Source organism: Meleagris gallopavo, chromosome 11 (assembly GCF_905368555.1).
Source record: "Meleagris gallopavo chromosome 11, MGAL_WU_HG_1.1, whole genome shotgun sequence".
Lineage (NCBI taxonomy): Eukaryota > Metazoa > Chordata > Aves > Galliformes > Phasianidae > Meleagris > Meleagris gallopavo.
The window spans coordinates 4,447,192-4,467,469 of record NC_139414.1 but is presented as its reverse complement, the minus strand read 5'-3'; the positions used below and the strand labels follow the sequence as shown (position 1 = coordinate 4,467,469).

General features: G+C 49.6%; 2 protein-coding genes across 4 annotated transcripts in view; one reads left to right on the top strand and one right to left on the bottom strand.

Annotated features, from left to right (window-relative positions):
* The first annotated feature begins 2,696 nt into the window (after positions 1 to 2,696).
* Positions 2,697 to 20,099, top strand: STK25 (serine/threonine kinase 25). 3 transcript variants are annotated; one of them, XM_085232562.1, is made up of 12 exons: positions 2,697 to 2,851; positions 2,951 to 3,032; positions 8,302 to 8,532; positions 10,099 to 10,155; positions 11,238 to 11,346; positions 12,468 to 12,625; positions 12,871 to 13,056; positions 13,244 to 13,389; positions 13,879 to 13,993; positions 14,283 to 14,354; positions 16,899 to 17,035; positions 17,926 to 20,099. In XM_085232562.1, exons 2-12 carry the CDS (start codon positions 3,003 to 3,005, stop codon positions 17,963 to 17,965), a joined length of 1,281 nt encoding a protein of 426 aa, XP_085088688.1. In that variant the 5' UTR covers positions 2,697 to 2,851; positions 2,951 to 3,002; the 3' UTR covers positions 17,966 to 20,099. The 3 variants fall into 3 exon arrangements, with proteins under 3 accessions (XP_085088688.1, XP_085088687.1, XP_085088689.1); XM_085232561.1 differs by having other exon boundaries at positions 2,697 to 2,855; XM_085232563.1 differs by having other exon boundaries at positions 2,697 to 2,855; positions 2,928 to 3,032.
* Positions 20,100 to 20,278, bottom strand: part of FARP2 (FERM, ARH/RhoGEF and pleckstrin domain protein 2) — a 67,432-nt gene continuing 67,253 nt past the window's right edge. Inside the window, exon 28 of the mRNA XM_085232557.1 lies at positions 20,100 to 20,268. The gene's annotated coding sequence lies outside the window, so the exon portion shown is untranslated. The remainder of the gene's footprint in view (positions 20,269 to 20,278) is intronic.

The window sequence follows — 20,278 nt, the reverse complement described above, 5'->3', positions numbered from 1 at the left end:
CAGAATCAACACTCTGTCACATTTCTTGCTGGCACTAACATATGTCTGGTGTTTTGATAGGAAAAATATACGTTCGGGATTGAAGAATTTCATTTCTAGAAGGAGCCACAAGATCAGGCCACTGCAGTGTGTGAGACCAATTCACTAATCTGCTTGAATTATCACTTAGCCTTGCAGAAATTAACATCATAGAGCTGCCAATGGTTCTTTTGGTCCAGCAAAGGACAGAATTTTGATGCTGGCATCAAGCCTCACATCAGAAAGATGCATAAAGGAGTAAGTAGCTTTGCAGCTTCTTATTACACAAGACACAAAAGTCTTCTCAAAATCCTCATCTGAGAAACAGTGCCCTCAAACAATTCATTTTGTGCATCATTCTGTTTAAAAACGTTGCTGGACAAATGCAAGAAAAGAGGAGTCTTCCCTTAACAAAGCATGAACTGCTGGGTTTCCCTTGCACAAAGGGAACATGCACCATGAGAGCTCATCTCTCAGAATAGATATCTCCAAGTAATCACTTTCATGTGGTGTTATATTTTAGTCTAATGGCATGAAAAGCATGGAGGTTTAACAGAGGAAACCCTGAACTCAGAAGGGATCAGAAGCATCTCAGGAGAGTGAGTGGGGCTATCATCTGGACTGCAAAGATCGTTATGAACACAAACATGAGTACAGTGTGGTTCCATCAGAATTAGAGCTGAATGCTCTGCCCCTGGTTGGCCCATCTGCACAGGCGGTGACAGGCAATTATCACACATTTCTTTCCTGATTCTGGCTGTCGCCATCTTTTTCTCCTCATTTTCTGCAGTGAACAACTCCAAATGGATTCCTCCATATCCAGTTTGAAAGCAGGCAGGGAATGAAAGCACGACGTGACGCCGTTGGTTCCAGCAGAGCACTTTGTTCTGTTTCAAAGACTAGACACACTAATTTCCATAGCTGTGCCATGGTTCCAGACAAGGCTGTCTCTTCGAGTGCTCAGTGAGTGCCAGCTCTGTCCCCAGGTGCTGGCTGCTGTGCAGCTCATCCCCCATCACTGGCTCCTGTCATTCCCTCTGTTAAGCAGGGATACCCTGGGGTCTCCTGCTATCAGCACACGACTCCCAGGGCAGTCAGAAGGGACCAGCTGGGAAAGCAAAGTATCCCTGCAGATACATCAGCAGTATCCATTCCTGCCTAAGCAGAGCGCCGAAGCGCCGACGTCTGTGAGGGTTTAGGATTCAGCTTCATCAGCTGTTTTCTGCCGCTGCACAGGAACATGGTTTGGAAGAACAAGTACTCAGTGCTCTCAGCTTGGAAGCAGCCTGGCTTAATTTGAGGATTAGTCATTGGGAGGGAAAAGATGCTCAGCCAACCCAGGAGTCAGCTCCACTTTACAGCTGCAAGAGCCACTCCTGCTTATTCCACTTTACCAGCAGAACAGGGAGATAAAGGCCCTTTTCTTTGCTGAACACTCAAAACAGTCTTAAGAGCCACGATATCAGCAGGAAAAGAGCCTCAATATTGCAAGACTTGTAGTGATAGAGTCTGCAGGCAGGAACAAGAGTGCTGCAGCTCAAGCAGCCCGCTGCAGCTTCCATACAGCTGGAGGCTCTAGAAGGGGAACCATAAGAGCAAGTGGGCTTCTACAGCACTCGCTCAGTGCGTTCTGTCTTGGTAGGCACAGGTTCCTCTTTAAAGTTGTCCTCACATCTCCTATAAGGAGCCAGGGTTAAGGCCTGGAGAAGTTCTCAGCTGCCATCACACAGCAGTCACCTCACGCCTAGCAGTGCCTGGCAGGTGGGGTAGAGCTCATCAGCCCTATGCCTCGCACTGAATGAGCACTTGAGGTTTGGAGCACTCTCTTCCACTACTTTGCTTTGCTAAACCCACGTAAGGCACTCGCTGCTTCAGTTCAAAACCTTCACCATAAAGAAGGCCGACGGAGAAGAACATCCCATTGAATGCTGTCAGCATAGCTTGCAAGTTGAGGCAGAGGCTGTTTTGGCACAGCCTAGCATCTACTGAACAGAAGCTCAGTGGCCCAGTCTAGACAGCAGCCATAAACCACAGCGAGGAGGAAAGCTGCTGGCAAAGCCCAGTTCTTGCTTCCTCCATACAAGTGCATTCTTCCCCACAGTTTGGAAGCTGCTCCTGGGAGGGTGATAAATTCAACTTGTGTTTCCTTTCCTTCTCTACTTTCGCTGCTTAACTGCCTTCCACAGGCACAGCGCTGTTCTGCACTGCTCACCTCCAGCAGCACAGCGCAGAAAAGCACTTCAGCCCGTCGGTGTGCCAATGCGAGAGCTCCTCTTTGGACCGAGCCGTGCTTCATCCCGCTCGAGAGGCACAGGGCTGCAATCCGTGGTCGCCACCTGGCGGCAGCGACACAAAACAAAGCGGGGTTGCTTCCGAAACGCGCTCGCCAGCCCCGATCGCTCCCAGAGGCAGCGATTTGCCGGGCAGGGGCGCTTCTTAAGGCACTTCACGAGGGCTCGCCCTAAATGAAGCCACCACAAGGCGTTAAATGCCGCTCCTTGCCGCCGTAACCCCAACACCACAGCACACACCCGGCGCCGCGCGGTGCCACGGGAGCCGTAGTCCGCGCCTCCGCTTCCCCTCAGCTCGTCTGCCCGCGCGCGGCGCGCCGGGACACGCAGTCCGTAAGGGCGGCACCCGGACGGCGCGAGGCGGGGCGGGAACTACAGCTCCCAGCATGCAGCGCGGCGCGGCCTCCCCTCCCGCTTCCCCTCGGCGCCGCGTCGTCGCGCCCGGCGCCGCGGCCGAGCTCGGTGTCCCAGGGCGGGCGGCGGCTCCGCGCGCCGGGTCCCGGCATGGCGCCGCAGAGCGCTCCGCCGGGGGGACGAGGGCCGTAGGTGGGGGACACGGGGAGGTCGGGGGGAGGAACGGGGATGGCGGGGCCGCGCGGGCGAGACGGGTCCGTGCAGAGCCGCTGTGTTGTCTCCCGCAGCTGAGCGCCGGCCGAGGAGCGCCGCCCGCGCGGCCCCGCGGATCGCACAGGCATGGCTCACCTGAGGGACTTCGCCAGCCAGGTAAGGGCCGCCCGCCGCCGGCAGTAGCGGCTCGACTCGCTCCCGCGGCGCCGCGCTTTGTTCGCTGGCAGCTGTCGCCCCGGCCCTTCGGCTGAGGCGGCCGTGGGCACACCGCGCCGAAACCCTGCGGAGTGGGTCTGTGGGCTCGGTGCCCCGCGGGCTCGGAGCGACGGATGTGCTGCTGCGGCAACATAAGGGCTTCTCCGGCCTCAGCGAGCCCGTGTGACGCTGAGCAGTGGGGTGTCGGCCTCGGGGGCTGTAGGTACGTCCTGCTGTCGTGATGGCATCAGATGATGTCGTGACTCGGGGCTGAAAGCACGTGAACCGTATCAGCTTGGATCATCTTTCTTCCGAGCTTGGCTGCGGGTATGTTTGGTGGTTGGCAGGTGTCATCTGCACTCAGCGCTCTCTGGGGAGAAATCTGGGTGCTCGTCTTTACATAGGATCAGAAGAGCCCCTTAAAGGCCATCTGGTCCAACCCCTGCACTGAGCAGGGACTCCAACAGGTGCTCAGAGCCCCATCCAGCCTGACCTCGGGTGTCTGCAGAGATGAGGCACCACCACCAATCTGGGCAACCTGTACCAATGCTTCACCGCTCTTAATGTAAAAAACTTCTTCCTTCTGTGATCAATATCCAGTTTGAATCTTTCCTCTTTTAGTTTGAAACCATTTCCCCTTGTCCTATCACAGCAGACCCTGCTGAAGTGTCCGCCTCCTTCCTTCTTAGAGCCCTTCTTCAGGTCTCCCTGGAGCCTTTCCATAGAATCACAGAATGGCCTGAGTTGAAAAGGACCACAATGATCACCTAGTTTCAAACCCCCTGCCACAGGCAGGGTCACCAACCACCAGACCAGGCTGCTCAGAGTTCTTTCTGCTTCTAGGTGTAGTACTGCAGCACTAAAAGCTTCAGTGGTTTGAGATGATGCTTTCTCCAAACCCTTTCTGGTTTAAAATTGATTTGCAATGCATCTTGGTTTGCATGCTGTCTTTCACATACGCTGTTTCCTCAAAGCACTGGTGGAATTAAATGCAAATTTAGTGCCTGAATGAGTCACAGTACAGGGAGAGAAATGAGAGAACGAAGGATATGGTCTGCTCAAGGCAGGGAGCTGAGCTCTGTTGGTGCAGAGTGGTTGCGCTGAAGCTTTTTTGTAGACAACGTTCAACAATAGAGACTATTAAAGTTCTGGTTATCTAACTAATTAGGCAAATGTCAGGTATCTTGAGAGACTGTCATGCTGTGATAACTCCAGAGCTGAAATAGGAAAGCAGTGTGTGTTATCTATCCCTTCCTTGGGTCTCTTCTAGAATCCTTGTTGGCATACTCATAATCTGTTTAATTGGGGCTTCCTAGAAGAGCAGTAAGAATTGGCCTAAAGTTCTGTGTGGTAATTGTACAGATCAGTACAATGGGAAAGACATTACAACAAAGGTGTGATGATAGAAGGACCAGCACAATAGAGAGCTGCTATAAAGGAAGGGCAGAAGATTGCTCACCTGTACCAGAAGATTGGTGGTTTGCAGTGGAAAGCTTCACCAAGAAGGAATCTCCAGAGAGAGATCCTTCCCCAGTGCCAGTCAGCCCTTAAAAGAGAGGTGCAGCCAGGCTCCACTCCTTCCAGTCACACAGCTGAATTGCCTTCACCTGTGCTCCCAGGGCTGACCAGCTCCTTTCCCCTGCTCAATCAGTGCTGAGACTCAGCACTTCCCATGCATTCTGCTAGCCAAGTTTTAAGCATTGGTGAGGAGGTGCTGTAAAAATCGATAGACTATAGGACTTGGACGGGGATGTCAGGGTCTTGACTTGTCTCAGATTCCTTTTCTGTTGCTGATGTGCTGGGTTACCTTAGGCAGATCCCTAAGCTGCTTCATCTCAGTGCTGCTGCCTCCCTGCCCAGCCAGCTGGGAGCTGTCTTCTCTCGGTTGACCTTTGCTGTGTACATACAGTGCAGTGGGCCTTTGTTGGGAGCTCTACCCTCTCGATGATGTATTTGCACTGCAGTCTTTAAAGCTCCCAATCCAGCTTGTTTCCAGGTCTGTTGTTCTTTAGGTGACCTTGAGAAAGCCTCTCAAGTTCTCTGGCTAATGCTTTCTTACCTTGAAGCAAAACAATGCTATCAGTGAAGCAAGTTGGGAGTTCAGACAGTAGATTATGTATGTGTTTCATACTTGAGGTTCAAAGTGTTGAACAGGAATTTCTCTCTTATACTCCTGAAGCTGGAAACTGTCTTGGGTTCAGCAGCTGAAAAGGAACGTGCTGTCGTTTCACAGACAGGGAAGTTTCAAAGAGATTACTGATAGATCATCCTTGTCCTTCTCACACTTATTTTCTTTCTGTGTGTACAAACAAGATAGTGCTCTGTGTGCTGCCCAGCTCTGAGCCATCTCTAGTGTCTGACTGTACTCAACGGGGAGAAACAGCATGAGGCCTTCTGCTCCAGAACTGCGATGTAACACAAGCAGTCAGACAAAAAGTGAGCAGTGAAGTGCTCATCCCTTGAAGGCTTTATACATTGCAGCACAACAAGGAGCAGCAGTCAGCTCTTCTGGCAGTGACCCAGAGCTCTGCTCTGCAGCCCTGGTGGGGTCTGTGAATATCAAAGAAAATGGGAACATCTCGAGTTGGCCAACAGTTGCAAAGTTGACAGGTGCTAATGATCTGCTTTAGGTTATCCGTGACTGTTTGTGCAGGTGTGAGTTATTTCATCTGGCTTCTGTGCATTTCTGCTAATGAAGTTTGTAGCTTTGCAGGGCGGTTCTCTGACAAAAAGACTGGTGCTGAGATCAGTGGGCATTTAGAAAAGGGACAGATTCTGCTTTTTATGACCCCTCATTGCAGTGCTCCACAGGAACAGATTTACTGGGGCAGGAGCAAGTCAGGTTACACAAAATGTGTTACTGTATTCCCCTACATCCCGCCGCAGTGTGGCACAGGGCATACTCTCACCCTGTCACCTAACAGCTTTGAAGCATTTCCAAATCAGTTTTGAAGTGCAAGCTAGAGCAAGGTAAACCTAGCACCTGCAATTGAGCAGTTCTGGCCTCGTTCCTTCTTCTCACTCAGCAGGATTTCCAAGTGCATTCCAGTCAAGGATACAGGAGGATAGCCAAATATCAGAGTTGCATTTCTTTCTTGAGTTCCTTGGGCAAAGTTTTCTTGTATTTGTCACGGTCTGTCTTCTCTACCACCCCTGAGCTGCTTTGTTCCTCAAAAAGCACGATAAACCTACCTCAAAGTATAGAGGCTTGTTCAGGAAGCTGTGACGACAGAGCCTGCAACACAAACTGCTGGCTGTCCCAGAAGCTGCCTGCAGCAGCCAGTGCTCTTCTGTTTGATGTCCCATTCTTGAAGAGTTTCAGCCCCAGTTCCTCGATGTGCTGCACAAGGCTGAGAAGGGAAGCAGTAGCTCATACCTTGTCCTTTCTTTTCTCATGGAAAAATGATCCATGTAGGAGAAGGAGGTTTCCTCGTAGTCTTGCTGCCCTGCAGAATGTATGCTGAGCCAGGTGCTGCTCAGAGATGGTTCTGTTTCTCTCCTTGGTGGCTGGCTGGTGGGATGAATGATGTTTCTCCAGTGCAGCAGGTGACTGTGTGAGGCAGTGCCTGGGTCACTTTGCTGCCCCTTCCTGTTAAAAGTGGCCAACAGTTGGGACTGCATGTAGCCAGGCTGTTCCTCCAGCACCACAGCTGTTCTTGTGCTGGTTTCTGGCATTTCTCAAGCTCAGATCTTCCTTTCCTTCACTCTCTCCAGTCTGTTATGTATCTCCAGCTCGTTTCCTCACTGCCTATCCCCTCCAGTCTGTTCCCAGTGCATTTGTTCAAATCCAGCCTGTTTGGGTGTTGCCATGGATGCAGAAGGATATTTGGTTATCCATCTGTATCTTGGACTGGAATGCACATGGAAATACTGTTGAATGAGCTGACTATGAAGCTTACTCCCTACAGCAATGTGCTGGGTGCAGAAGGCAAACAGCGTGTAATGACTGCTTGGTTAATCAGTAAGCAGCACCCAGGGATGCTGCTAAACCTGGTGTTAGATGCAAAAATACCACTGTCTCCTGCTCAGATAAAATCCCTGCCCAGCTCAAGGTCCTTGCATGGGAGTGGTCCCTTTGGGTGACGTGTGAGGTGAGACTGAGAAGTTCTGGGTGTGGAGAACTCCCTGTAACCACTTGTCTGCTTCCTGTAGGTCAGGCTGTATTTGCCAGATTTTTTTTCTTTTTGTTTAAACTAGACCTTTTTTAAGGCAAAAAAAATAATCACAAAGAGCCTTTTAATAGCATGAAGCAGAGCAGGCCCTCTTGTTCTGCAGCTGAACAGAATGAAATAACATCAGGAGATGATTCTTCCTCCCTCTGTTGTGCTTCTTCTTATCAAAGAGTTAACTTTGAAGCCCAGCCACTGCGAGTCAGTATTTCTCTGATGGTCATGTCAGTAGCTTCCCAGTTGATGTGCTTATCTAATAAGGAAAATGCTATTCACTCTTGTGCCTGGGTGTGCCAGCTGGAGGAGGCTGTTCCAGAAGTGCAGGCCTGCAGACAGGGTGTCCATGTGGCTCCTTCTACTGCAGGGTGGGCAGAGGCCTCACAGAGTGCTGCTGACCTTCTGAGAGATGTGAGGCTCCATCAAGGCCGGGTCTGCCTGAAAACCAGGCTGCAGTAAAGGCAGCTGATGGGAATTGGTGTTTGTACTGCTGGAGTATGTCGCCCTCCAAACAAGCAAGGGAGGTGAAAATCGTTCAAATGAGTAAAATATTTGAATGCGAGAAGGGAAACATCTCTGTGAACTTCTGATGGCCTCTGATTTGTGCCTATTTTCTCATCCCAGTCTTCAGACAAAGTTTGGTTCTGATACACCTCACCTGCCTTTCATTCAGGTATGGATGAGTCCTTGCTCATGAAGCTCGTTTGACCCCAGTTTGGTGCCTGCAATTGAGCTGCATGCCACATCAGTCCTGTCCCAAAGGAGCTGCTGCCTTCTTAGGAATGGATCCTGCTGACATTCTCCTTTCTGGCCTCTCTCCTGTTCCTCCCCAGCTGTGATCTGCAGGAGCAGAGACCCCACGTAAAAGTCTGCTTCAGCTCCTATCCTGGACATGTTCTTTGATATGTTTCTGAGCCCACGTAGGGCCTGTGGGCTTCAGGCGAATTCAACAACACAGCAGATGTGTAGATAGGAGATGCAAGGCAAACAGATCTGATGTGCATGGTGCTCTGCGGGCTGCTGCAGGACTTGCTGACTTTTGCCTTCTCTCCCTCCTCCTTTAGCACTCCAGGGTGGATCCTGAGGAACTGTTCACCAAGCTGGAGCGGATTGGCAAAGGATCGTTTGGTGAAGTGTATAAAGGGATCGACAACCGCACCAAGGAGGTGGTTGCTATCAAGATTATTGATCTGGAGGAGGCTGAGGATGAAATTGAGGACATTCAGCAAGAGATTACAGTGCTCAGCCAGTGTGACAGTCCCTACATCACCCGGTATTACGGCTCCTACTTGAAGGTAGGACAAAGCCATGGCAATTCTCTTGCCAGCAGTTTGGGGACTGAGTTGGGCTTCTGCAGGACCCACAGCTGGTGATGGTAAACAGCACTGCTCAGGTGCCCAATTCATGGGCGTCGAGTCAGTGTGGCAGCAGGAGCAGCAGTGGTTCTGTCCACTGCATGTATGTGGTTTTCATACAAGGCTGGTCTTTAAGTCACTTGCAGAGCATGTGGAAATGAGGTGCCTGGTATGGTCCCAAGAGCAGGGCACTTGAGTGAAGAGCAAACTTCTCACTGAAGAGGCAGATCCCTTCCCCATCCAACCATCCTCAAAAGGAAATTTGTGGAATGCTTTTTGGAAATATCACAGTTCTAAGGTAGTAGCACTGAGGGCTTTATGTTTGTAGAAGGATCCAGGCCATCTCTGGAAAGAATAGGAGTCTATCATGATCTTGTGATTGTGGTACTTCTTCCCAACCCCTTTTGCCCCCAGACATAACATAGCACCAACAACTTTTGGGAACATGGCACATGGAAGAGCAGTATGCTGTTCTGAGGGGGTATGCCTGTTTCCTAGTGCCTAGCTGGGAGATCAGATCACTCCCTCCAGTACCCCACAGCATCCTGGACTTCCTCACAATGAAACACTGCTCCCCAGAACCTGAGCTACCCTCTGAGTGATGCTGCTCATGTCATCACTGCCCCAAAAAGGCCACCAAAGCACCAGATGCTTGAATGCATGGAGGGCTTGAAATCTCTAAGCCTGTTTCACTTCCACTGCAAGCTAGCCTGCAGGCAGGTGTGGGGCAGCACTTACAAACATATCAAGAACTGGAGCTCCCTTGCCACGCTTCCTACCTTACAAGGGAACAGGAGGAGGGAAGGATGTACTGAAGGGTTGAAGAAGTAATGAAAAGAACAGTGTCTGAGTCTTTGAAGGAGTGGTGGAGCAACAAGGTGATGTTGTTCCCACTGAGAACAGATTCAGGAACCCCCAATAGAAGTTCCTAGTGGTGATGCCAGCTGCTGGAGGCACGTGTAACGCTGGCTGTATGGCACAGCAATCCTTGAGCTCTTTGAAACCTGATTATTCCTTGCATATTTTTCACAGGCGATTATGCACTTTCTCAGCATTCTGCCAAAACCACCATGAAAGCTGTGGTTTTGTGGACCAGCTGCTCCTACCAGAACCTCAGTCTGGAAATCTCTTCTCTGGGGAGAAAGAAAGTGCCTTGCTGACCATACCCTTCAAACTGGAATCCTGTTAATATGATCAAAGGCTGCAAAGCTCCTCTGTCATTGGCAAGATGTGCTAGATGTGTTGGAGTGATGCTGAATGTCCAGCCAGACAATATGCTTATCTCCTTGGGCTGTGCAGTCTGGTGCCCGCAGTGATACTAAGCTTGCTTAGGCAGAACTGGAGATAAATAAATGTTGGGGGCAGAAACAGGTCCTCTGTTGTCTCTGAGAGCTGTGGTAGGCAATATTTCTCGCGTTGTGTACAAGGGCTGTTCACCTCAAATGTTTTGCTTGTCTGCCTGATCTTAACGCCGTCTTTGCTCTTGGGTTGTGCTGTTACTTGCAGGGCACCAAGCTGTGGATAATCATGGAGTACCTGGGAGGAGGTTCAGCCTTGGATTTGGTAAGTATGTGGTAAGCTCTGGGCCCTGACATATCTTGGCTGAAGCCTTGATTTGTGAAATGCCCACAAGGCAGATGCTGACTTGCTGTGTGACATCTTTTAGACAGCCCTGTGCCTGAAGGGTAGGCAGTGCAGGATTGATGTGCTGGTTATGCATATCCCAGGACAGAGGAAACGTTTGCGTGGGGCTCAGCTGTTGAAACACAGTTCTCCAGGGTGTTCTGTTGCTTTACAGTAGAAAAAAACAGTGAAATGAATTTGACAGCAGTAAGTTGTTCTTGAGCAACATAAATCCATAGCTCACCTAACTGAAGTCTTGTGCCTGCCAGGAGTTTGTGGTTCAGTGCTTGCACGGCATCAGGCTTTGGCAGGGAGCTGGCCTACAGTTGGAATTTACAGGTGTTAATAATACTGATCATGTCTATCAAGCTGCCCCAGACTTCAGGGGAACACTAATGCATAGTAAACACATGAAAAAAAAGTTGTGCTGTGCTGTATTCTTTCACAGGATTCTGCTTTTCTCTTTGGGACTATAAAGCCTGTTCTTCCAGAAGGAACGAAGGTCATATATTGAAAACTGCTGAGCCTGCACTGAGTTGGAGGAAGGGTGCAGTAGGGGGACCTGTAATCAACAGCAGAAGGCAGGGCTTGTTTAGAAGAGAACTGATTAAAAGGGGAAAAGTTGTGATACAGTACCCTGTCACTCCGCAGCCAGAAGGCAGAAGTTCTCACTGCTGTTGCAAGGCTGAAATTCAGCTCTTGCGTGCTGGCAAAGAGACTTGATCCAGAAAGACAGATAAGGTGTTCTTTCACCAGTGTATTTCCAAGTGAGAGCAAGAGATGAGCATCCTGCTGTTTGTCTGGGAAGCCTTTAAGAGTTTAACAGAAAAGCCTTCAAAGATTTTCCATGTCATGTAACCAGGTGCAAAGTCTGGCATGCTGCTTGTAGGATAAGATGTGCACTGGGCTCTGTGCAGTCAGTGCCTCCTGCTGAATATGATCTGCTTGACAAAGATCAAATGGAAAGGCTTGAAAATACAAGCATCACTCACCCTTTAAGTTGTCTTCCTTCCCTTTTTCAGCTAAAGCCAGGGCCCTTGGAAGAGACTTACATAGCTACTATCCTGAGGGAAATCCTAAAGGGCTTGGATTACCTGCACTCTGAGAGGAAGATCCACAGGGACATCAAAGGTAAGAGCAGGGAGCTCAGCTGTCTGTGCTGTAAGGGATATTCCAAACATAAATTCAGAAGGATGACGCAGAACTAATCTGAGAGGTTTCAAAGACTGTTTCTTAATGTTGCATTTCTTGTTGGGCTGCTTGTTTCTGAATCTGGTACTTTTCATTTTATTGCAGCTCATGTTTTTGTTGTCTTCAGGATGTAGTGCAATAGTAAGGATCTGTAGCTCTTCTCTGACACTTGTAGTTTGGATGGACACAGGGTATTAAAGCAAAGGAGTCAGTGAATGGTGTGCTCCAATATCAGCTGGCTGTTAGGTCTGGGTATTTGCTTTTCTGATGGATGCCAAGGCATGTGCATGCTGCTTATTGTGATGAAAACTTACTGCAGCAGTGTCCTCAGGTAGGGTTCATTGCCCAGGAAGGTCAGGGCTGCATGTGTCCTCTTGTCCTGATTGTTGTGGCTGCTGGCCCTGTGCAGTGCAGAGAGATCTGGCACCTGCCTCCCATAGAGGAGTCTCACATCAGGAGCAGAGCATCAAAGGACAGCAGGAGGGCGGTGCTGGATGCACACTGCCTGACCCTCTGCAGGAGGGCATGTGAACAAGGAGAATGAGGAAACCTCATGCAGGGAGATGCAGAAAGGATTTTGTTGTGTATGTGACACTACAAGTTTCCATAGTTGCTAGCTCTGCAGTCCTACAGCACTGCTCCAGAGCCTGAGCAGTGCTGCTTTCTTAAGCCGAGTGAGTGGGAAGCGATGCAAGGCCAGGGTGAGTGATCTGCTTTCAGGGATCTGCTGTTTAACCTGTACTGAATGCTGCTGAAGGGTGAGGGGAAAAAAGTAAAGACCATTTGAGGTACCTTGGGCCAAGTGCCTCTCACCTTTGTGTGTCCAGGAATCACATCTAGTAATTGTGTGGCCCTTCACATCTACTCCTTGTTACCACCACACAAGTATTCTGTGTTACCCAGCAGAGGTCAGAGCATGGGGATGAGTCTGACACTGGGAATCCAGACTGAGGTTTACATGGAGGCAAAGGGGGATGTTGTGGGATGTCCCTTCCCACTGGTCTGTGTGGGTTGCAGATGACTTGGGAACTTGTGGACTTACTACTTATTTGTGTGGACAGCTGCCAATGTGCTGCTTTCGGAACAAGGAGATGTGAAACTGGCTGACTTTGGAGTGGCTGGACAACTGACAGACACACAAATCAAGAGGAACACCTTTGTGGGGACTCCATTCTGGATGGCACCAGAGGTCATCAAACAGTCTGCTTATGACTTCAAGGTGAGCTAGAGCAGGAGAAGGATTGCTTGATGCTGCTGCAGGTAGTGGTAGGATTAATACAGGGAAATGCTGCTGGTAGTGTACTTTCCCATCATTCAGGGTCTGTAGAAGTTTGTGTATTAGTTGTGAAGCACCCTATGTGATCTTACGTGATGAGTCCTTCAGCTGTGCCAAAGTTGCATGCTTCCATATTGCAGAATTGCTCCTTGCTGCTCTGTAGTCACTGTTGTTTGCTCCTCTCTTAGGCAGACATATGGTCCCTAGGAATTACAGCCATTGAATTAGCAAAGGGAGAGCCTCCAAATTCTGACCTCCATCCTATGAGGGTTCTCTTCCTGATCCCCAAAAATAACCCTCCAACACTTGAAGGTCACCACAGCAAGCCCTTCAAAGAGTTTGTGGAAGCCTGCCTCAATAAGGATCCTAGATTTGTGAGTACTGCTGTCCACCTCTGCCTTTGGGTATAGCATCTGTAATACCCCCGTAGGGCAATACTTGCTTTCTACTCAAGAAAAAGTAATTTTGAGCTTGCAGACTGGCAAGAATTGAAGGTGGTACACTTGCATGTTTATTATACAGAGATGATTAGATGCAGCTTGCCTTCCTTATTTATTCCAGAGGCCAACAGCTAAGGAGTTGCTAAAGCACAAATTCATCACACGCTACACCAAGAAAACCTCATTCCTAATGGAGCTGATTGACAGATTCAAGCGCTGGAAGTCAGAGGGCCATGGAGAAGATTCCAGTTCTGGTGATTCTGACATGTACGTACACACTGCACATGGAAGATGCCCCTTCTATGCCACACGTGCCCCAGGTGCAAGCAACTGAGGTCCTCTTCCCCACCTGGGTTGGAGATCATATCATAGCCAGGAAAACACGTGAGCATCTGCTTTTGTGGGAGTGACTGCTGCCTGAAGAAACAGGTTGTACCTCCTTCTGCTTCATTGGAGCCTGGTATTCTAGTCTAGTCTTATCTGTGGAACCTCTACACCTCCTGAGTGTAAGGAACCAAAAGTAGCAATGAGAAACATCTGATGTAGTGAAACAGGGCTCTTGTTGCCTGTATTTTATGTGCATTCAATTATATATATCTCCTTTCAGAAAGCTTCAGGCTTTATAACTGTGGCAATACTTATATATTTGTGTTTGTGAATCAACGCGTGGGGGAGAGCTTGTGACTACGACAGTGCATAGGTAGAACCGTGTGTGGAGCTGCGGCTTCGTCCTGACCTCCCCCTTTTCATTGGCAGTGATGGAGACACAGAGGATGGAGACCAGGGCCCAATCTGGACATTCCCACCAACTATTCGTCCCAACTCCTTGAGCAAGCTGCACAAAGGAATGGCACTTCATGGTTCCCAGAAGGTCTGGTTGCCATCTGTTCCTTTAGAAGTGGGCTAAGCTAACACAATCTCATGGGGCTTGGTGAAGCTGCCAATCGTGCCTGTGCTGTCTAAAATTTGCTTTAGTCCAGTATCAAGGCTAGTGCCTCAGAGCTCTCCTCCACATCCTCAGGGCAACACAAGCTGTGGTTTTCTGAGATTTGGTGAGGGGACTGCCATTGAGGTGCAGTGAAATTAAAAAGGGCTTGGCAGCTTGCGAGCCTGGGAAGCCTTTGCCTGTGCTTATAACTTTTTTCCTTGTTGTTTTTTAGCCTTCTGAGCCCATCAAGAGACAACCACGGTCACAGTGTCTCTCCACACTTGTCCACCCAGTCTTTGGGGAGGTGAGTAGGACCTTGGCTTTTCTGTTGCTATGGTACCAAAGCTAAGGAGTGACCTACTGTGTGGCCTGTTGTAGGTGGACAAAGAAAATGAGTTTGAAAATTCAGTATTTCCTTGCCTTGTGTTCTGGGTGAGGATGTGGAGGTGCAGTAAAAGCTACAGTTACTGATAAGATAATGTTTGTAATTGGCTTTCTAGGTGGGTGTTTTAAGGGGAAGAAAGAGGAAGATAATCATAATGGAGCCCACTGGCAATGATCTTTAGCTGCTGTTCCCAGCAGGAGAGTAGAAACGGGGGGGTACTTAGTAAGAAATACCTTATACAGACACTGTGTGCCAGAATCCAGTGTGCCTTCTCTTGGGCTGCCAGTCACAGATGCCTTTCCCTGCTCCTGAGGACTTGCTCTTCTCTGTATCCTGATGCTGTTCCAGCACAGGGCTCTGCTTTCCCAAGGATGGTCTCTGGACTTTGCAGTAGACTTGGGAAAAGAGTTTATGTGGAAAGAGGGCTTAGTGCTTCAGGACAAAAAGCAGAGGCTGTTCTGGAAAGCGGGCATTCAGTGCTTGAGACAGCACTGCTTAGGAAATGGAGAACTAACAGACTAGGAGATCTCAGATGTCTGTTTCAATCTTAATGTTTATATGGATTGTGCTGACTGCTCTTTTTCATAGTCCACTGTGCTTGACTGCAGAGGTCAACGCATGAGGCAGACGGTACTCCTTGTTTTGCAGCATATTGCTAACCATTTCTCGGTCCTGTCTGTTTAGCAGCCTTCTGGGAAGAGCTGTGTGCTCTTCAAACCACTGAGTGCACCTGTGGGCTTCTTAGCAGTGCCACTGTGCTGATATAAGATGGGACGTGATGTCCTGGCTTTCCATTTCTGCTTTGGCTCCTTTGCCCCAGACTTGCTGGCCCCACTGATCCCACTCAGCAAAATGAGGAGCAGGGGAGGTGCTGGGCTGTCTCTGAAGTAACCTGGTTTCTGTGTGCAGTAGCAGGAGGTGGAAAAAAACTTTTCTCCAAGACCTGTAGGAAAACTGCTTCTCAGCCAGGTGTGCATGTTGTTCTCCTCAGTGCTGGCTTCCTACCAACAGCAGCATTAATGCCTCTGAAATCTGCTAAGTTGTGATCACCTCTTTCCATTAAAAGGCTGGAGCTGGGCTTTGTGAACAGAATTTCTAGTGAGATGCTGTTCGTGAGCCTTTGTATGGCTGCCTGCATCTTTATTATTGGGTGTTAATATGGAAAGTGACCCAGGTCATCAGCACAGGTGTGGGCAATTGCAAGCCCTGAAACCCAGCTGCTCCTTCTGAGGAGAGGACAGGCTCAGTATTTGGGCCTGGAGATCCAAGCCAGAATAAGAGCCAGGCTGGATGGCATAGCACAGCACAGCTCTCTGCCACCTGCTGACCTTCAGAAAGCTGCTCTGCAGCACAGGGCACCGATGTAACACAGCCCACGCACATCGAGCTGAAGGGCTGTCAGCCCTGCGTCAGAGCGCGGCGGTGGCTGGGCAGCTTCCCTGCAGGACAGCCCGTGTCTCCTCCTGCCTCCAACGCAGGCAGTCTTTGATAAGGTAACGTCAAACCAGTTGTGGTGTCCTGCTTTCTGGCCCGGAGAGGAAAGGTGACCTCCAGCAGTCAGGAGGGCTGATACTGCAAGCGCAGGCAAAGAGCGGTGGGGCTTATGTAAAGCTCCTTAATTGGCATAGCTTAATGGGAGTCTAATTGAGCTGGAAAGGGGTTAGCTGGCAGGTACTTCTTGTTCCACAAAAGGGGTTGATTTTTGCACAGCACACTGCATCCTGATGTGCCAGGGAATGAGCTGCAGCATGAGCTGCTTACATGGGAACGGTGGGAAACTTTACAGAGAATGTGACTGTGCATTTGCAGTGGCAGACTGCTTCGGGCTCAGCATCAGCAACGTGTTGAGGTTTCTGTGATGTAACTGAATGATGAAGGCACGGCCATTTCAAATCAACAACTAGGATCGTGCACAAGGAGACTTGCACTTGCTAAGGCCCACTGAGAGAGGGCTAAAAATGCTAAATGCAAGCAGAGGCTTTATAGCGTGGCCCTGCTGTGGGCTTTGTTCCCCCATTCTCCTGGGGAAAGCTCTTTTTGGAGCTGTTGAAGTGGTGACTAATCCAGGTCCTGTAGTGCTTACAACCCTGCCTGTCCAGAAGCCTTTGGTGTGTGTCTGGTGTTAGGCTGTCCTCAGCAGCAAAGAGATTGTACCAGTTCAGATAGATCAGTGTTTTTTCAGGGCTACTGATCCAGCACTAGTATCATACAGGATGTTTAGCAGCACATCAGAGCCTGTCTTGTAAGGAACTCAATTGCTGTTGTTACCTGGAGGAAAGCCGAAATTCCAGACCTTGCGTTCTCATCTTTCTGACCTACAAAAAGGCCATTTTGAAGGATGTGGGTCCCCTCCTGCACCCTCCTGGTGTCTTCCTACAAGGGAAGGGAACTTGATGTCTGCACTGCTTGACAGGTGCTCCCTGCAGTTAGCTAAGGAGCTAACGTGCTATTTCTGGGTTGCAGCTTAAAGATAAGCACAAGCAGACTGGAGGCAACGTGGGAGCTATGGAGGAGCTGGAGAACGCCTTCAGCTTGGCGGAGGAGTCCTGCCCTGGCATCTCTGACAAACTGATAGCACACATGGTGGAGCGGGTACAGAGGTGAGTGAGGGTCCTCGGGACAAAGGTGGGTGCCAGCAGGGCAGGGCTGGCAGCAAATTGCACTGCTGTTATGCTCTGCAGCTACAGTCAGGTGTGGTGCTGAGCAGTCCGGGCATCAAAGGCAATAGGATGCTATCAAGTGGGGAAAAATAGATAGCCTTAGATAGGAAGGACTGAAAACACTGGCCCTCCTTAAGGCCTTGTTACCAAGTCATTACAGCTTTCAAGCAAATATGCTGTGGGATTTGTTCATACAGACAACATCTAACAATCACAGCAGGAGAGAGCACTCTGACTGCTGCACAGAGGTTACAGGATCTGTCCTCATGATGCTCTCAAAGGTTTTAGCCCCCAGCTGAGTAGGGGGATACTCATAAATGTACCTTGGGTGACTGAGGGTCAGCTACTTTGGTATCATTCACTGCGAGCAGCCTCTAATTGGCAATATAAGCATGAGACTGACACTTCTTTGAAGGCTTGTAAAGCCTCAGAGCTCCTGGTTTATTTCTGCTGTAAAACGATGCTCAGAACTTCTTGTTAGTCTCAGGTGCAATCTCTAAGTCACTGGAACAGGCTTCTCGGAGGGGTGGTGGAGTCTCCTCCTCTGGAAATATGCAATACCTGCCAGGCCGCCTACCTGTGCACCCTGCTGTAGGGAGCCTGCACTGGATGATCTCCAGAGGTCCCTTCCAGCCCTGCAATTCTTGGCTGTGTTCCTGAAGTGTTGGGGCTTCCTTTCAAGGCTGACAGCTTTATCTAGAGAATGGGTAGAGGCAAGCAGAGGCAGCCTCACTTCTGCCCACAGGGCACTGGTTGTGCTGTGCGTGCCTCCTGCAGGTGAGGGAGTTACGTGGCAGCAGTGACCTGTTCCTCCCTGGTCTTTCTTGAAGGTTTTCACACAGTCGGAACCACCTGACCTCTGCCCGCTGATGCACACATTCCCTGCTGCTGTTCTGAGAGGAGGAAGGATTTTTTCCAGCTTCATAAGAACTACATCTCTAATCCAGACCACTGTCTGCTGTTGGATATAACATTGTGTTACGGACTCCAGGACATTTCAGAGCCTCCATATTACACGTGTTTCCATGATGACCCAGGGTGAGGTTTGCAATGCAAGTACAATTTAGACCTTTTACAGAACCCAAGATGGGTGGTCTAATTGTTTTTACAATGTAATCAACGCGGTTTTTAATTGTTTCCCTATGGATGTATCCATTTTGGCTTGGTTTGATTCCCACTGGTAAATGGCTGCCTGCTGGAGAAGGGGAAGGCTCTCCTCTATTCAGCTGTGTGTGTTTCAAAGGCGAGCCTGATGGGTTCAGCCTCCCACCCTTCCTACAGAAGTGTTTGTGAGCTGTAACGTGTGAGTGCAGGTATGTTCGCAAGCTCTACGTGCACTACAGCCTCTGGGAAAGTTTAGAACAGCTCCTTGGATATTCTGGAGGATTCTTTAAATTCCTTCACATGCTAGTAAAGAAAAGCTTTTGACTCTAGCAGCAGGCAAAGTAAGTAGGCTGCTGCTGCTCTTCCCTAGCTTGTTCCATGGGAGGATGGGTTTGCTGACTGCTTCTTTTTTGGCTCTGGGACATTGTTTTGCATTAGGCGTTGGTTCATGTGATGCAGGCAACAGCAGAACTTGCCTTGGGTCTCCAGAGGCTGGGAGGGGCCAGTGGTTACGTTAGGTGTGGGAGCTGCTGGGGTTTCCTTCCCTGGTGCTTTCTGCAGCTGAAGGTTTGGTACTCAGCGTTGGGCGGGCCTCACCTCTGAGCTCAATGGACAGCTGCATGTACCCAAACCTTGCAGAAAGATTAAAAAGAAGGGAGAGGAGAGGGAAGGCAGCAGCCCATGGCCAGTATTGATGGCTTCAGTTCTTCCAAGGGCAGGTCGGCACTGCGCAGCAGATCCTGGGGCAGGATGCCTGTCCTCTACAGAAAGATGAAGGTGGGATGGCTGGCAGCAGTGGCATCCGTGTGCTGTGGGTGGGAGTTTCCAAAACCACTCTAAGCCTCTTTCTCCGTCTTCTTAAATGAACCTGCTGGCTCTTCTTTCTGCCTGGGCTGGGAGCTGGCTGGAGCCAGGGCTCTGCTCTACCTGTCAGGCTGGGGTGGTGGTTGCTGGCAGAGACTGAAACATCCACGGCTGCGGTGCCTGCTTCAAGGTGTGCTGGCAGGGCCATCCCAATGAGCTTTGCTTCCTGTATAGTACTAGTTTATAAAGCTACTTTTTAATTGAGGTTGATATAATCTGTACTGTCAAGGTCTAGAAAAATAGACTTAGGATAATAACTTCTGATAGCCGGTTGCTTAGCAATCTGCTCACTAATTGTAAAGATATTCCTATTAAGTCAGCAAGACCTTAGATACCCAGATCTGAGTGTTCGTGTGAATGATGTGGCTCACCCCAAGGCCACTGAGAACAAAAGCTGCGGCTGTTCAGCGTTTTTTAAAGGAGAGATAGATAGGCAGAGTGTTAGTGGTAAGGCTTGATTTTTTGGTACTTTGATTCAGAGCTGCAGATTGTAAGTGCTGGGCTAAAAGGAGCTCAAAAGGAGCATACGTTTCCCCATCCCCACGTGCGGTGTTCACTTTAGCTTATGTCAGTCCTTTCTGTTCCTCTCTGATGGATAAATATGGGCTCAGCACACGCTGTGATCTCATCTGGTAGAGAAAAGGTGCTGCTGCTTCATTGCATTGGAGCTGCTGCAGGGCGGTGTTTCTCTGGGTGAGCAGCCTTGGAGCCTGTCCTTACGAGGAACACAACAAACCCATTTTTCCCTCAGGAGGAGGAGCTGTTAATGTATAGACACAAAAGTTACTGAGTCGAAGGCAGAGGCTGCAGTCTAGCAGAAAGGGCTCCTGCTGCTTTAAAATTGCTGTTCATGACAGTAGCAAGTTGTGTCAGTAAGGTACCTTGTGTTATTACTCACATGCACTGCAGTGTAATGAGTAAAATTTTTAAAGGAAACAATCCCCACAGACTTTGTCCAGTATTCGAAACAACAACGGTTTTAGTTTTTAAAAGCATTGAAAGGGATCTGCCACTTTCAATAAAGTAACAAAATGAATGAGGTGGGGAGTGACTTTTTATTACCAGGTAAAAAGTATTTGCTCGAGCTGCAGTTTCTTTGCCTTGTGCTTGGTCCTTCCCTGCATCTTCCTGCCCCGTGCTGCTCCTAGCAGTGCCCAGGCTCTCCGTTAAACCCTTCACAGCACACGTGCAGTGCTCCACTGCACCTGGCAGGAA

Bases quoted from the DNA above. Each gene is read 5' to 3' on its own strand.
- STK25 (XM_085232562.1), top strand. From the start codon at position 3,003: ATGGCTCACCTGAGGGACTTCGCCAGCCAG. The intron at 8,533-10,098 runs GTAGGACAAAGC...TGTTACTTGCAG, and splicing joins ATTACGGCTCCTACTTGAAG to GGCACCAAGCTGTGGATAAT. The intron at 14,355-16,898 runs GTGAGTAGGACC...TCTGGGTTGCAG, and splicing joins TCCACCCAGTCTTTGGGGAG to CTTAAAGATAAGCACAAGCA.